This window comes from Bos indicus x Bos taurus, chromosome 15, assembly GCF_003369695.1.
Source record: "Bos indicus x Bos taurus breed Angus x Brahman F1 hybrid chromosome 15, Bos_hybrid_MaternalHap_v2.0, whole genome shotgun sequence".
Taxonomy (NCBI): Eukaryota; Metazoa; Chordata; class Mammalia; order Artiodactyla; family Bovidae; genus Bos; species Bos indicus x Bos taurus.
The window spans coordinates 5,541,671-5,559,588 of NC_040090.1; the positions used below are offsets into that span (position 1 = coordinate 5,541,671).

General features: G+C 41.0%; 1 protein-coding gene and 1 pseudogene across 1 annotated transcript; one reads left to right on the top strand and one right to left on the bottom strand.

Moving 5' to 3' along the window:
* The first annotated feature begins 902 nt into the window (after positions 1-902).
* LOC113906057 lies at positions 903-1,837 on the top strand (annotated as a pseudogene).
* A 14,846-nt stretch (positions 1,838-16,683) lies between these two features.
* On the bottom strand, positions 16,684-17,610 carry LOC113906058 (olfactory receptor 140-like). The gene has a single exon (XM_027564068.1). The coding sequence runs from the start codon at positions 17,608-17,610 to the stop codon at positions 16,684-16,686; it is 927 nt and encodes a 308-aa protein (XP_027419869.1).
* Positions 17,611-17,918: the final 308 nt, after the last annotated feature.

Here is a 17,918-nt window from a genome sequence, read left to right on the forward strand (position 1 = left end):
TCACTACAGATGGTGACTGTAGCCATGAAATTAAAAGACGCTTACTCCTTGGAAGGAAAGTTATGACCAACCTAGATAGCATATTCAAAAGCAGAGACATTACTTTGCCAACAAAGGTTCGTCTAGTCAAGGCTATGGTTTTTCCTGTGGTCATGTATGGATGTGAGAGTTGGACTGTGAAGAAGACTGAGCTCCGAAGAATTGATGCTTTTCAACTGTGGTGCTGGAGAAGACTCTTGAGAGTCCCTTGGACTGCAAGGAGACCCAACCAGTCCATTCTGAAGGAGATCAGCCCTGGGATTTCTTTGGAAGGAATGATGCTAAAGCTGAAACTCCAGTACTTTGGCCACCTCATGCGCAGAGTTGACTCATTGGAAAAGACTCTGATGCTGGGAGGGATTGAAGGCAAGAGGAGAAGGGGACGACAGAGGATGAGATGGCTGGATGGCATCACTGACTCGATGCACGTGAGTCTGAGTGAACTCCGGGAGTTGGTGATGGACAGGGAGGCCTGGCGTGCTGTGATTCTTGGGGTCACAAAGAGTCGGACACGACTGAGCAACTGATCTGACCTGATCTGATCTGATGTCACCCTACTTAACACTATTAAGATTAACTCTTTTTTTTCATTCTTGATAAATATAATTCCTTTCTTCCTCACAAAATAATTCAAATTATGTAAAAACTAGAACTTTGTCTAATTTATCACTGTATTCTTAGCTCTTAGAAGAATATTCAAAAAGAGTTGTATGTATTAAATGAAAATGATTTCAGTGGATCTCAAAATAACTTGTCTTTAAAAGGCATTGGTGCCATTTTAAGTAGAAATCAGGTTTCCATTTTCTCATCAGTGATCAGTTTCATTGCTTTTCATTTCAGGTAACTTTCTTGAACATCAGATCATGGAAGATAGAAATAATGTTACTGAATTTATTCTCTTGGGACTTTCTACAGACAAGAAAGTCCAGATCCTCTGCTTTTTATTTTTCTTATTCTGTTACCTGGCTATTTGTTTGGGGAATTTGATCATCGTGATTTCTATTACTTGCAGTCAGCTAATCACCCAGCCCATGTATTTCTTCCTTAACTGCCTTGCACTCTCAGATATCTTCTACACCTCCACTGTGACACCCAAACTCATGACTGACTTACTGATGGAGAAAAATGCCATTCCTACAAAAACTGCATGACACAGCTTTTCAGCACACACTTCTTTGGGGGATTGAGGTCTTCATCCTCACAGGGATGGCCTGTGACCGCTATGTGGCCATCTGCAAACCTCTCCACTACGCCATCACCATGAACAGGCAAAGACGTCACTCAATTCTCATGGCATCGGGTGCAGGGGGACTTCTTCATTCTCTTGGTCTCTTTCTCCTTGTGATTGTTTTACCTTTCTGTGGCCCCAATGAAATAGATCACTATTACTGTGATGTATATCCTTTGTTGAAACTAGCCTGCACTGATACACACAATTTGGCTTTTTTGTCATTGCCAATTCTGGCTTGATGGGACTGGTGCTCTCTGTGGCTCTGACGGCCTCCTACATTTTGATTCTGTATAACGTGCGCACATATTCTGCAGAAAGCCGCCAAAAGCACTTTCCACCTGTAGCTCCCACATCACAGTCGTAATCCTCTTTTTTGCACCTGTCATCTTTCTTTACATTAGACCTGCTGCAACATTACCAGAAGATAAGGTGTTTACGCTCTTCTACACAATTATTGTCACCATACTCAACCCGTTTATCTACACACTCAGAAACATGGAGATGAAAAATTCCATAAGAAGAGTTTGGTGCAATAAAAGGTTCTTGGAAGGGAGGCTAATGATTTGAAGGTCATTCATCTTTGACCCTGGAGAAGGCAATGCCACCCCACTCCAGTACTCTTGCCTGGAAAATCCCGTGGGTGGAGGAGCCTGGTGGGCTGCCGTCCATGGGGTCCCACAGAGTCCGACATGACTTAGCAGCAGCAGCAGCAGCATCTTTGAGGCCAGTCTTTGCATCACTCCCTCTGTTGCTGATTCTCTCCTGCTAATGGGAAAATCAATCAATCAGTCAGAATGTGTAAAAGCCAAGCCTTCAACAACAGCTTGCCTTCAGTGGTTCCTTCTTTATTTTCCTCTCAATGTGTTTTCCTTGATTTCACTTTTCACTAATATCCCCTTTGTTTAAAAAAAAAAAAAGAAAACAAAACAAAACTTTTACAGAGTCAAAACACACTGAAAAATCTCGAGGGAAAGTGATCCTGCCTGTATTGAAGGCTAAACCTGAGGGAGACTTAGCTCTCAAAATACTTGGCCTCAAAGTATAAAAGGTAATAATATGTTAAAAGGTAAGACAGTTAAAGAATCCACCTGCTAATGCAGGAGACACCTGTTCCATCCTTGGGCCAGGAAGATCCCCTGGAGAAGGAAATGGCTACCCACTCCAGTGTTTTTGCCTGGACAATCCCATGGAGAGAGGAACCTGGTGGGCTACAGCCCATGGGGATGCAAAACAGCTGGGCATGACTCAGCGACTAAACAAAAACAAAAAGGAAGTTACAGGAAAACAGGAACAGTCACATACTGCAAACTCCTTTCAGAACTATATACCTAGCCTCATATCCTACAACTTTAGATTTCTTTTAATCAAATACCTAGAGATTTTTTGTGTATTTGTGAACCAGTATTATTTTACTTAAGTGAAGAGACTATATAGATCTAAACAGAACATAGTGTAAAGTCCAGTCTTATAGTCTACATGGTAAGTCTTATAGTCTGAAAAGCAAGTCATTGTGTGATGTTTGTGAAGTGACATTGTAAGTATTGAGGAAAATATACATTTTTACAAACTCATGCTATTTTAACTGGGTTTGGCATTAAGTATAAAGGAATAGACATTAAGGAATGTACATTAAGGAATAAATAAACCACAATTGACTTTGCTACAAAAAAAGAAGAAAATGTGCTTAGATATATCTGACTCTGTGACCACATGGACTGTAGCCCACCAGGCTTCTCTGTTCATGGGGATTCTCCAGGCACAAATATTGGGGTGGGTTGCCATGTTCTCCTCCAGGGGACCTTCCCAACCCAGGGACTGAACCCACATTGCAGTCAGATTCTTTACTGACTGAGCCATCAGGGAAGCCCAAGAATACTGGAGTGGGTAGCCTATCCCTTCTCCAGGGGATCTTCCTGACCCAGGAATCAACCAGGTGTCTCCTGCCTTGCAGGTGGATTCTTTACCAGCTGAGCTACCAGGGAAGTCTGAACCATATATATATATATATATATATATATATATATATAGTAGAGAGAGAAAAATGGAATTTTTGAACAATTATCTGATGGAATTTAATGGAGTTAAAACTATCTTTGAAGAAGTAAGATTCATTTACCCAACTATCTAGTTTGCTGAAAAACTAAACCAGGTGTTCCTCAGTTTTATCTAGTCTGATAATCCCATTCCACTGTATTTTCTGCTTTGTCTACTATAAATGCATGCTGCAGTCCATGGTGTCACAAAGAGTCAGACACGACTGAGCAATTGAACTGAACTCAACTGCTATACATGACATTATTGAGGATGAAATATTTGATCCCCACATTTATGATGAGTTCCTCCTTGCTGAAAAGCTTTAAATAAAACTTTGAGTGTTGCCATCAATTTTATGGGTTTTGGATTACCTTACCTGACTATTTAGGGAGCTTCCCAGGTGGTGCTAGTGGTAAAGACCCCAACTACCCAATGCAGGAGACATAAGAGGCATGAGTTCAATCCCTGAGTCTGGGAGATACTCTGGAGGAGATTAGAGCAACCCCCTCCACTATTCTTACCTGGATAATCTCATGGACAGAGGAGCCTGGCGGGCTATAGTTCATAGGGCCACAAAAAGACACTACCGAAGCAACTCAGCGCGCACACACACACAAACCTGACTACTTAACTGTCTTAACTGTACTCTGCCATTTGATGCTTAGAAAGAATTTTATCTGCTGAGTTTCAATTTACACCTCTGTAACATAACATAGATAATTGGAATAATGTTTCAGAACTAGAATTTATAGGGCTTTATAAGAAAAAATTATCACACATATCTTGTGAAGATTGAAATCATATTGTATTATAATGCTACTTAAACATGAATGGACATAGGCCACAGAAATCTTCTGCTTATGTTTCTAATATAATGAAAAAAGTAAAAATAAAATATTTATTATAAAATTCTTATTTCACAGAAATTAATTTATAGGAATTATTTGAATTGTATTCTAGTGTTATTATTAGAAATAAAATATATATTTCTAATAATATTAGAAATAAGAACAAAAGCAAAAGAATTTTGAGCAGTTTCCATTTGAAGAACAATATTATACATTTCCTTTAAGCATCACAATTAGCTTATAAGCTAGTTACTAATATCTCTAAACAACAGTTCAGTCAGTTCAGTCACTCATTCATGTTGGACTCTTTCCGAACCCATGAACCGCAGCATGCCAGTCCTCCCTGTCCATCACCAACTCCCAGAGTTCACCCAAACCCATGTCCATCAAGTTGGTGATGCCATCCAGCCATCTCATCCTCTGTTGTCCCCTTCTCCTCCTGCCCTCAAACTTTCCCAGCATCAGGGTCTTTTCAAATGAGTCAACTCTTCGCATCAGGTGAGCAAAGTTTGAAGTTTGACCTTCAACATCAGTCCTTGCAAAGAACACCCAGGACTGATCTCCTTCAGAATGGACTCGTTGGATCTCCTTGCAGTCCAAGGGACTCTCAAGAGTCTTCTCCAACACCACAGTTCAAAAGCATCAATTCTTCAGCACTCAGCTTTCTTCACAGTCCAACTCTCATATCAATACATGACCATTGGAAACTATAGCCTTGACTACATAGACCTTTGTTGGCAAAGTAACGTCTCTGCTTTTGAATATGCTGTCTAGGTTGGTCATAATTTTCCTTCCAAGGAGTAAGCGTCTTTTAATTTTATGGCTGCAGTCACCATCTGCAGTGATTTTGGAGCCCCAAAAAATAAAGTCAGTCACTGTTTCCACTGTTTCCCCATCTATTCCCCATCTATTTGCTATGAAGTTATGGGACCAGATGCCATAATCTTAGTTTTCTGAATGTTGAGCTTTAAGCCAACTTTTTCACTCTCCTCTTTCACTTTCATCAAGAGGCTCCTTAGTTCTTCTTCACTTTCTGCCATAAGGGTGGTGTTATCAATAAAATAAATAAAACTGATATAAAATTATTTGGCAAATAAATTCAATTCAGAAATATTTTTATGTGAAATCACAGCTACTTCAAGATATTCAAATATGCTTTCTTTAATAAGAAGAAAAATAAATTGTAGACAACTCTAGACTGATCCCAGTGATTGTGATCACTGTGAGAAGAATGTGTCATGAAGGAAAACAGTTTAAGAAAACTGAAAACACATGACCAAACCTAATCTGATTAGACACTGTAACATTATAGTTCTGCAATAGTATCTGTGATAGCAGATGCCAAAACAGTTTCAATGAGGATTGTAACCTGTCTAAAGAACTCTGGGGGATATGAATTTTGCAAAAGTATCATCATGGAATTGTCTTGAACTTGCTCTTTTCAACACTGGAGTGAAAGAAAGCCAAATCACAGAATTAGCATGTACTGACAAAGTCACCATCCCCAACTTCATGAAAGACTGAAATCCATTCAACCATGGCCCATTCAGTGTTCCTCCACCCTTGACTTTAATAGCTACAGTGCAGGGTAGAGAGATTGCTTGAGAACCCCTCAATCTCTCTAATCAGTTCCCCAAGGCTTTAGAGAAGCATAAAAGGGAAAGAGAGAAGATTTAGATGTAAAACAGTGAAGGTTGTCCCTGAAAATAATTTTCTTTTTTTTTTTTTAACTTTACAATATTGCATTGGTTTTTCCATACATTGTCATGAACCCGCCACAGGTGTACATGTGTTCCCCATCCTGAACCCCCCTCCCGTCTCCCTCCCCGTTCCATCCCTTAGGATCATCCCAGTGCACCAGCCCTGAGCACTCTGTCTCATGCATCGAACCTGGATTGACGATTCGTTTCACATATGATAATTTACATGTTTCAATGCTATTCTCTCATATCATTCCACCCTCGCCCTCTCCCACAGAGTCCAAAAGACTGTTCTATACATCTGTGCCTCTTTTGCTGTCTCGCATACAGGGTTATCATTACCATCTTTCTAAATTCCATATATATGTGTTAGTATACTGTATTGGTGTTTTTCAAAGAAGAATTCTGGAGCTATGCCAGGCAGTCTCTTTCTAGAATACAAACCTAAGGTGGTTTATAAATCCTGGAGAGACAGTAACATAGATTCTCCAATTGAAAGGCAAACCAGAAAGAAAGCAGAAAAACAAAAATGTATGGATCATTTCACAGCTGATCAAAAAGTAGTTGAGGTCTGTTTTGATGTTTGATAGTTTTAGGGACTAATTTCACAGAAAAAAAAAACCAGGTATGTATCAAAATGTTTTTATGGGCAGATTCATGAACTTCAAGAGGTGGAGAAACATGTTCTCAGGATAGCAAAGCAGTCCAGAGGGAGCTCATGTTGTATTAGTCCATCCGAAGGAACTTTCATCCCAGAAGGACATCACCTATGTTGTTTACGAGGAATGAAAAGTTCTGGGAGGTAGGCTGTGGCATCATAAGCCTTCCAGTGTTGCTTCTAATTGAAGTAGAAGCAAAAATAACAATATTTATGCCAATAAACATATTAGCTTGGGTAGAAAGGCAGAACTTGGAAACAACTTGCAGTTTACCTAAGTAAACTACTTACAGAAATAGGGAGAGCTGTTTAGAACTCTAGAGTATAATGTTGCATACTGTTAAATAAAACTCACATCTCCTGTTTCCAAAAGTGGTTTTGTTGCTCTCCATCATGTATTCCTAATAATACACTTTCTGAATATTTTTCTATCATGGAGTCCATTAATTTCTTAAATAATATACTATTATGTGTAAAACAGGTAGCCAGTGGGAAGCTGGGAAAGGCTGAAGGGAAAAGGAGAAGGGGGTGACAGAGGATGCAATGGTTAGGTAGCATCACGACTCAGTGGGCACAGATTTGAGCAAACTCTTGGAGACAGTGGAGGGCAAAAGAGCCTGGCATGCTATAGTCCATGGGGTTGCAAAGACTCGGGCACGACATAGCCACTGAAAAACAACAAAGTGAAAAGCTGTAGAACACGGGGAGCTCAGCTCAGTGCTCTGGGATGATCTAGAGGGGTGGGAAGTGGAGGTGGGAAGGAGGCTCGAGAGGAGTGCATATATATGTGTGTGTGTGTATATATGTGTGTGTGTGTGTGTGTGTGTATACTCTACTGTTGTAGAGCAGAAATTAACACAACATTGTAAAGCAATAACTCCCCAAGTGAAAAATAAATATATGGTACCCTTGAAATCAGAGGCTGGGCCTTTCTGTCAAAAAGGGAACTATACACACTTCTGTGACATATATACACATTCATATTTTAGAAGCACATTTCATTTTTGAAAAAAGCCAAAATTGATTCACAACAAAGCCTTCTAAGTTATGTAAATTAGCTGAGAAACGCTTTCTTTTGTTAACTGTGGAGTATTGATTTTTATCTGGTTTTTATTATTCCTTATAAATAATCTACTAAAATGGTTTTCAAAGAGGATTGCAAATTCAAGGAACTAAATGTAAGCAAAAATTCTAACACTTATATAGTAATATGCTTCTTTCTATATAACAGTCCACATCACCCTTGATACTAGTAAGTCATATAGCTGTCTTAGAAACAACTTCTTAGACTTTTAAGCATAAAAACAACTTTTATGAATATGTATTTAGAAAAGATAAGTATTAAATTTCTGTGATATGAAAGAGGTTCTGCTGAAATATCTTTTCTCTGATATCTTTGAAATGGTTGAAAGAGTATCAAATTTGGATTTTAAAGAATGCAGATGTGAACACTAGCTCTGTTTCTGATATTAGACAGGTAATTGGATAAATACTTTCTGCTCCTGTGGATTTTGTGTGAAGCCCAATAGGATGAAATAAGTTACACGGTTCCTTGATTCTGTCTTGTCTGTATAGGAGCTGAAGTCATGCATTAGAACCAGATAAGTTACAAAAGAAGAGGAGGGAATTTTTAATGCATTGTTAGTTAATCTTTTCCTTTATCCAATCAATTAAAACAACGTATCAGTGCTAAGTCATTCTAGTCATGTCCAGGTCTTTGTGACCCTATGGACTGTAGCTACCAGGCTCCTCTGTGCTTGGGATCCTCCAGCAAGAACACTAGAGTGGGTTGTTATGTTCTCCAGGGAATCTTTCTGACCAAGGATCACACTTGTGTCTCTTGTCTCCTGCATTGGCAGGTAGGCTCTTTACCACTAGCCCCAACAGGGAAGCCCAAATCGTGACTATAATGTACCAGTTTATGTCCAATATGGCACATTCATTGTGATGACCAAGTTCAAAAAAGCCTAGTTCCCTGTCCCCAGTGATATAGCCTATAAAGATGCTTCAAAAATTTCCAGTCTAATGGAAAAACAGCTATTATAAAAATATTGGCAAAATACTAAGAGTTACAAGGTAGGAATATATCCATCAAACAGAAATCAGAGAATTTCGTTCAGATTTAAAGAAATAGTGATGGAACAAATAAAGATGGAAAGGGAATTATATGGAAATGTGTACCATTATGCAGTCACAAAGGCAAAATTATTGAAGCACAAAGGAATTGACACATCAAGCATGAATAGATCGAACTGTGAACAGAAGATCATTGGCTTGGATCCTACAAGAAATCACTGAGATATCTTTCAGTGGCTCTTTACTTGGATGTTCCCATTTCCTGACCTACGAATGCTGATGTTATCAAATGCTATGTCTCTAGCTCTGACATCTACCCTTATTTTCAAATTTTTGCATGCCATGTCTCCAATTTTGGACATCTGCATTTGAATATCAATTTAGTATATATGATACATAATTAAAATTTCCACAATGTAAAAGTGTACCCTATCTTGTTAAGTGGTACCCACTTCAATGCCATTGCTCAGACAATAAATCTCACAGTGTTCTTCACTCCCTTATTGATTTCCTATGACTCACTCATGCCTTTGGCAAATCGAGTTGTCTCTACTTTCAGAATGTATCCCTGATTTGATCATTCCTGCCCCAGCTCCATCCTGGCCTCTGCAGCAGCCTCCTGAGAGGTAGGTCTACCTTTGTTCCAGCTTCTAACAGTTTGTTATCCTGAAGCAGCTGAAACTATTGATTCTCTTTCAATCTTTGTTCTGATTGTATCTCTCCTGTGCTACAGTTGAATGTATCACTTTTAACATTTACTCTAATAAGACAGAAACCTCCATCTTTTACTGAGGCTTACTCCATCTCATTAATTTCCCAAAAGTCAAATATATTAAATGATAAAACCAGAATTGGAATCAAAGCTTTATTTATTTCAAAATAATTTAATGTTTTACATAATAAAATTGCACAGTTGCAAAGCCAGATTCCCAATATTAGGTGTTTTGTCACCATTTGGAGGCTTGATGTGATGTGATGTGGAGGCTTCTGTGTGACTGAAGACTTTTTAAGTTACTCTGAATTCATCTTTCATCCATGATGACAAGATAGTGTGACAGACTGCATTATTATCTGTAGAAATACTTTATTTCATTTAACTGTGTCTCCATTTTCTCCATGGAGTCTCTGATTATTCAGAAAACTGTTATCATTTACACTGTAGATTATTCCCTAGGGAAATTTATTTTAGTAACTGCTTTTCCTATTCACTCCAAAATAGAAAATATCATTCAGTTGCTTAGTTCTTCTCACTCTGTCATTTTGGTGCGGCCAGACTAGATGACTTGAAATTTTGGGAGACATTATTGTTTTATTTTCTTTCTTTTATGCATTGCTTTAAGGCTAATGCAGGACCTCCCCCAAATTTTATAACATTTCTTAAAAGGGTATCATCTTTTTGCCCCAACAGAGATGAAGATCACTGTACATTTATTCATTTCTAACTACATATATCATTGAATCTGAGAACTGGAATCTGTCCAAAACTGATTCTTGCTCAATTAAGTACACCGGGATTTTTCCACTAAATTTAAAAATTATGTTGTTGTTCAGTTGCTCAGTTGTGTCCGATTCTTTGTGACCTGTGCATGCAATGTCTCCCTCAATAATCTCCAGCTTCAGTTCAGTCCAGTTCAGTCTCTCAGTCATGTCCAACTCTTTGTAATCCCATGGACTGCAGCATGTCAGGCTTCCCTGTCATTCACTGTCTCCCAGAACTTGCTGAGATTCATGTCCATTGAGTCCATGATGGAATCCAACCATCTCATCCTCTGTGTAAGATCAGATCAGATCATATCAGTCGCTCAGATGTGTCCAACTCTTTGCGACCCCATGAATCGCAGCACGCCAGGCCTCCCTGTCCATCACCAACTCCCAGAGTTCACTCAGACTCACGTCCATCGAGTCAGTGATGCCATCCAGCCATCTCATCCTCTGTCATCCCCTTCTCCTCCTGCCCCAATCCCTCCCAGCATCAGTCTTTTCCAATGAGTCAACTCTTCGCATGAGGTGGCCAAAGTTCTGGAGTTTCAGCTTTAGCATCATTTCTTCCAAAGAAATCCCAGGGCTGATCTCCTTCAGAATGGACTGGTTTGATCTCCTTGCAGTCCAAGGGACTCTCAAGAGTCATCTCCAACACTAAGTTCAAAAGCATCAATACTTCAGTGCTCAGCCTTCTTCACAGTCCAACTCTCACATCCATACATGACCACAGGAGAAACCATAGCCTTGACTAGACGGACCTTTGTTGGGAAAGTAATGTTTCTGCTTTTCAATATGCTATCCAGGTTGGTCATAACTTTCCTTCCAAGGAGTAAACGTCTTTTAATTTCATGGCTGCAGTCACCATCTTCAGTGATTTTGGAGCCCAGAAAAATAAAGTCTGACACTGTTTCCACTGTTTCCCCAACTATTTCCCATGAAGTGATGGGATCAGATGCCAATATCTGCGTTTTCTGAATGCTGAGCTTTAAGCCAACTTTTTCACTCTCCACTTTCACTTTTGTCAAGAGGCTTTTGAGTTCCTCTTCACTTTCTGCCATAAGGGTGGTGTCATCTGCATATCTGAGGTTACTGATATTTCTCCAGCAATCTTGATTCCAGCTTGTGTTTCTTCCAGTCCAGTGTTTATCATTATGTACTCTGCATATAAGTTAAATAAACAGAGTGACAATATACAGCCTTGACATACTCCTTTTCCTATTTGAAGCCAGTCTGTTGTTCCATGTCCAGTTCTAACTGTTGCTTCCTGACCTGCATACAGATTTCTCAAGAGGCAGGTCAGGTGTTCTGGTATTCCCATCTATTTCAGAATTTCCCAGTTTATTGTGATCCACACAGTCAAAGGCTTTGGCATAGTCAATAAAGCAGAAATAGATGTTTTTCTGGAACTCTCTTGCTTTTTCCATGATCCAGCAGATGTTGGCAATTTGATCTCTGGTTCCTCTGACTTTTCTAAAACCAGCTTGAAGGTCTGGTAGTTCACGGTTCACATATTGCTGAAGCCTGGCTTGGAGAATTTTGAGCATTACTTTACTAGCATGTGAGATGAGTGCAATTGTGCGGTAGTTTGAGCATTCTTTGGCATGGCCTTTCTTTGGGATTGGAATGAAAACTGACCTTTTCCAGTCCTGTGGCCACTGCTGAGTTTTCCAAATTTACTGGCATTTGAGTGCAGCACTTTCACAGCATCGTCTTTCAGGATTTGGAATAGCTCCACTGGAATTCCATCACCTCCACTAGCTTTGTTCATAGTGATGCTTTCTAAGGCCCACTTGACTTCACATTCCAGGATGTCTGGCTCTAGGTCAGTGATCACACCATCGTGATTATCTGGGTCGTGAAGATCTTTTTTGTACAGTTCTTTTGTGTATTCTTGCCATCTCTTCTTAATATGTTCCGCTTCTGTTAGGTACATACCATTTCTGACCTTTATCAAACCCATCTTTGCATGAAATGTTCCTTTGGTATCTCTGATTTTCTTGAAGAGTTCTCTAGTCTTTCCCATTCTGTTGTTTTCCTCTATTTCTTTGCATTGATCACTGAAGAAGGCTTTCTTATCTCTTCTTGCTATTCTTTGGAATTCTGCATTCAGATGTTTATATCTTTCCTTTTCTCCTTTGCTTTTCACTTCTCTTCTTTTCACAGCTATTTGTAAGGCCTCCCCAGACAGCCACATTGCTTTTTTGCATTTCTTTTCCATGGGGATGGTCTTGATCCCTGTCTCCTGTACAATATCACGAACCTCATTCCATAGTTCATCAGGCACTCTGTCTATCAGATCTAGGCCCTTAAATCTATTTCTCACTTCCACTGTATAACCATAAGGGATTTGATTTAGGTCATATCTGAATGGTCTAGTGGTTTTCCCTACTTTCTTCAGTTTAAGTCTGAATTTGTCAATAAGGAGTTCATGGTCTGAGCCACAGTCAGCTCCTGGTCTTGTTTTTGCTGACTATACAGAGCTTCTCCATCTTTGGCTGCAAAGAATATAATCAATCTGATTTCAGTGTTGACCATCTGGTAATGTGCATGTATAGAGTCTTCTCTTGTGTTGCTGGAAGAGGGTGTTTGTTATGACCAGTGCATTTTCTTGGCGAAACTCTCTTAGTCTTTGCCCTGCTTCATTCTGTATTCCAAGGCCAAATTTGCCTGTTACTCCAGGTGTTTCTTGACTTCCTACTTTTGCATTCCAGTCCCCTATAATGAAAAGAACATCTTTTTTGGGTGTTAGTTCTAAAAGGTCTTGTAGGTCTTCATAGAACCATTCAGCTTCAGCTTCTTCAGCGTTACTGGTTAGGGCATAGACTTGGATTACCGTGATATTGAATGGTTTGCCTCGGAAATGAACAGAGATCATTCTGTCGTTTTTGAAATTGCATCCAAGTACTGCATTTTGGACTCTTTTGTTGACCATGATGGCTACTCCATTTCTTCTGAGGGATTCCTGCCCGCAGTAGTAGATACAACGGTCATTTGAGTTAAATTCACCCATTCTAGTCCATTTCAGTTCACTGATTCCTAGAATGTCGATGTTCACTCTTGCCATCTCTTGTTTGACCACTTCCAATTTGCCTTGATTCATGGACCTGACGTTCCAGCTTCCTATGCAATATTGCTCTTTACAGCATTGGGCCTTGCTTCTATCACCAGTCACATCCACAGATGGGTATTCTTTTTGCTTTGGCTCCATCCCTTCATTCCTTTGGGGGTTATTTCTTCACTGATCTCCAGTAGCATATTGGGCACCTACTGACCTGGGGAGTTTCTCTTTCATTATCCTATCATTTTGCCTTTTCATACTGTTCATGGGGTTCTCAATGCAAGAATACTGAAGTGGTTTGCCATTACCTTCTCCAGTGGACCATATTCTGTCAGATCTCTCCACCATGACCCGCCCGTCTTGGGTTGCCCCACAGGCATGGCTTAGTTTCATTGAGTTAGACAAGGCTGTGGTCCTAGTGTGATTAGATTGACTAGTTTTCTGTGAGTATGGTTTCAGTGTGTTTGTTCTCTGATGCCCTCTTGCAACACCTACCGTCTTACTTGGGTTTCTCTTACCTTGGGTGTGGGGTATCTCTTCATGGCTGCTCCAGCAAAGTGCAACCATTGCTCCTTACCTTGGACCAGGGGTATCTCCTCACCGCCGCCCTTCCTGACCTTCAACGTGGGATAGCTCCTCTAGGCCATCCTGCGCCTGCACAGCCACGGCTCCTTGGATGTGGGGTTTATCCTCCCAGCCACTGCACCTGGCCTCGGGCCTGGGTTGCTCCTCCCGGCCGCCTCCCTGGGCCTCAGGCTTAGGGGCATGGGGTAGCTCCTCCCAGCCACTGCCCCTGACCTCGGACGTGGGGTAACTCCTCTCGTCACCACCCCTGACCTCGGATGCTGGCTATCTCCTCTCGGCCTCACCCCCCGCCCCCGACCTCCGATGCGGGATAGCTCTTCTCGGCCGTTCCTGCACCGTCACAGTCTGGTACTCTCGGCCGCTGCCCCTGACCTCGGATGTGGGGTAACTCCTCTTGGCCACCGCCCTTCGGGCATGGGGTCCTTCCAGCTTCTGCCCCTGACCTCGGACGTGCAGTGGCTCCTCTCAGCCCAGCTTAGCATGCCAGTCGTCGCAGCCGCTTGCGCTTAGCGCACCGGTTGTCGCAGCCACCTGTGTAAAAACACTACTAAACCGTATCACTGATTAAGGTCTGTAACTTATGAATGAGATGGTTGGATGGCATCACCAACTCGGATATGATTTTGAACAGGCTCTGGGAGTTGGTGTTGGACAGGGAAGCCTGGCGTGCTGCAGTCGATGGGGTCACAAAGAGTTGAACACGACTAAGTGACTGAACTGAACTGAAGATGTGACAGTGATAGAAGATAAAATATTTTATAACTATTTTCAGTTTATTTACAGTTAAGAACTAAGTACCAGACTAGTTGTTTTTCTTCAGCAAAGATGAATTTATCATGTATTTTTCTACTTGTCATTCTAAGTTTTTCTCCTTTTTTATTTAGTATTCAATATACTCTGCCTTGATGTTTGGTCTATATATAAAAATTTACCACCAATTTAGATATAGTGTTTAAATATTTATTCAATTATTAAATTGGGTACTACTACCTATATTAATACACAAAATATGCTATGACTGAAGACGCAGTAATTAATAAAACAGGGTAATATCATATGAAAGTTTCTTCTTGCATGAGTATTATATTCAAATAATAGATTTCATGACAGAGATAGTGACAATTTAATAAAGTAGTTATAGTCTTATTCAGTCTCTTCGTGGATCACAGCCTTGTCTTGACAAAGCAGTTTGCACAACTCAGTGAAGCTATAAGCGAGCTATAAGCCATGCTATGCAGGGCCACCCAAGATGGATGGATCATAGTGAAGAGTTCTGACAAAATGTGGTCCACTGGAGGAAGAAATGGCAACCTACCAAGGGGAACCCCATGAATGGTATGAAAAGGCAAAAATATATGACACTAGAAGATGAGCCCCCTCGTCAGAAGGTATCCAATATGCTACCGGGGAAGCACAGAGGGCAATTACTAATAGCTTCAGGAAGAGTGAATCAGCTGGGCCAAAGCAGAAATGACACTCAATTGTGGATGCGTCTGGTGGTTAAAGTAAAGCCTGATGCTGTAAGGAAAAATATCGCATAGAAACCTGGAATGTTAGGTCCATGGTTCAAGGTTAATTGGATATGGTCAAGTAGGAGATGGCAAGATTGAACATAGACATCTTAGGAATCAATGAACTAAAAGGGACTTGAATTTAATTGAGATGACCATTGTGTCTACTACTGTGGACAAGAATCTTAGAAGAAATGGAGTAGCCCTCAGAGCTAGAAAAAAGAGTAAGAAATGCAGTATTTGGGCAATCTCTAAGACAACAGAATCATCTCAGTTTGCTTCCAAGGCAAACCATTCGACATTAGTGTAGTGCAAGTTTATGTCCCAACTACTGAAGCTGAAGAAGGTGAAGTTGATTGGTTCTGTGAAGACCTACAAGACCTTCTCGGTCTAATACAAAAAAAAGATATCCTTTTTATCATAGGGGATTGGAATGCAAAAGTATAAAGTCAGGAGATATTCAGAATAACAGGCAAGTTTGGTCTTGGAGTACAAAATTTAAAAGGGCAAAGGCTAGCAGAGTTTTGTCAAGAAAATACACTGGCGACAGCAAACATCCTTTTAAATGACCCAAGAGATGACTCTACATACAGACAACACCATATGGTCAATATCAGAATCAGATAGATTCATTGCAGAATTTGACTGCAGCCATGAAATTAAAAGACAATTGCTCCCTAGAAGGAAAACTATGACATACCTACAGCATATTAAAAAACAGAGATGTCACTTTGCAAACAAATGTCCATATGGCCAAAGCTATGGTGTTTCCAGTACTCATGTACAGATGTGAGTGTAAAGAAGGCTGTGTGCCGAAGAATCCATGTTTTTGAACTGTGGTGTTGGAGAAGACTCCTGAGAGTCCCTTGGACTGCATGGAGATCAATGAAATCAATCATACAGGAAATCAACCCTAACCATTAACTGGAAGAACTGATGCTGTAGCTGAAGCTCCAGTACTTTGGCAATATGATAGAAAGGATCAACTCATGGAAAAGACCCTGATGATAGGAAAGATTGAAGGCAAAAGAAGAAAAGAGGCAGCAGAAGATAAGATGGTTAGATTGCTTCACTGACTCAATGGACATGAATCTTAGAAAATCCAGTAGATAGTGGAGGACAGAGGAGCCTGGCATGCTACCGTCCATGAGATGGCAAAGAGCAGACTCAACTTAGTGACTGAACAACAAAAACAACATGGACTTTCCTGGTGGCTCAATGGTAAAGAATCTGCCTGCCAATGCGGAAGATGCTAGTTTAATTCCTGGGTTTCACAGATCCTCTGATGAAGGAAATGGCAACCCTCTCCAGTATTCTTGCCTGGAAATCCCATGGACAAAGAAGTCTGGCTGGTAACAGTCTATGAGGTTGCAAAGAGTCTGACATGACTTACCAACTGAGTACTCACACTTAATCATCCCTATGTATATAAATCATCACTTTATTGGCATTCTGAACAACCTAAACTACTCTTCTCTTCAACAGATTCCTCATGGCTTTTTTCACCTCCACGTTTCTCACTGTGTAAATGATAGGATTCAACATGGGAGTGAGGATTGCAGAGAACATAGTCACCCACTTGTCCACAGGGTAAGTGGCCACAGGGCGTGTGTAGGTGAACACACAAGGCAGAAAAAAGAGCACCACTACTGTAAAGTGGGCGCCGCATGTAGAGAGAGCTCTGCGTCGTCCTTCAGAGCCGTGGGATCTCAGGGAGCTCAGGATGACTATGTAGGAAATGAGCAGCATGGAAAAAATGAGCAAGCACATGCCCCCACTGTTGGCTGCCACCACCATTCCAGGTATGTAGGTGTTACTGCAGGCAAGTTCCAACAGGGAGAAGAAATCACACGTGAAGTGGTCAATGACATTGGGACCACAGAAGGTCAAGTCCATCAAGAAAAGAATCTGCACTGAGGCATGCAGGATCCCCCCTATCCAGGCCACCACCACCAGGAGCCGGCAGAGCCCCTGTCGCATGATGGTCGTGTAGTGCAGAGGCTTACAGATGGCCACATAGCGGTCATAGGCCATGACGGTGAGGACGATGACCTCTGATGCTGCCAGAAAGTGTTCCAAAAAGACCTGAGTCAAGCATCCTCGCCAGGAGATGATTCCTCTTTGATGAAGTAGGTCAACAATCAATTTGGGGGTGGTAACAGATGTGAAGGAGGCATCTAAGAAGGCCAAGTAAGTGAGAAGGAAGTACATGGGAGCAGAAAGTGTGGGGCTGAGGGCGATGGTGATGACAATGAGCAGGTTGGCCAGCACAGTGAAGAGGAAAATGAACAGAAAGGCAATGAAGAGTATTTTCTGTACGTGTGGATTCTGTGTGAGTCCCAGGAGGACAAATTCTGTCACATTGTTGGGAGGCCTGAGGACATCCATTCAGTAAGCCACAGCTTCCCGGGATCAAGAATGATACTCATTAATCAGAAAGCCTTGGGATCTGACTTTCTTAGAACAAAATAGTCACTGTGCCCTTGGGACCTTTACCCTGTACTCGTTTCAAGTCTTTCTTCTTTTCCCCATGGTATTTTGCATCTCTTCAGACATGTAGTACCTGCCACCGGTAACACATCAGTAGGCCCGCATTTGATGTGTAATTTGTCAGGAAAACACTGTCTGCATGAGACATGTGGAGGCTGTCTACATGAGATTTGGATTCTCCTACTGGTTCCAACTCCATTGGACTG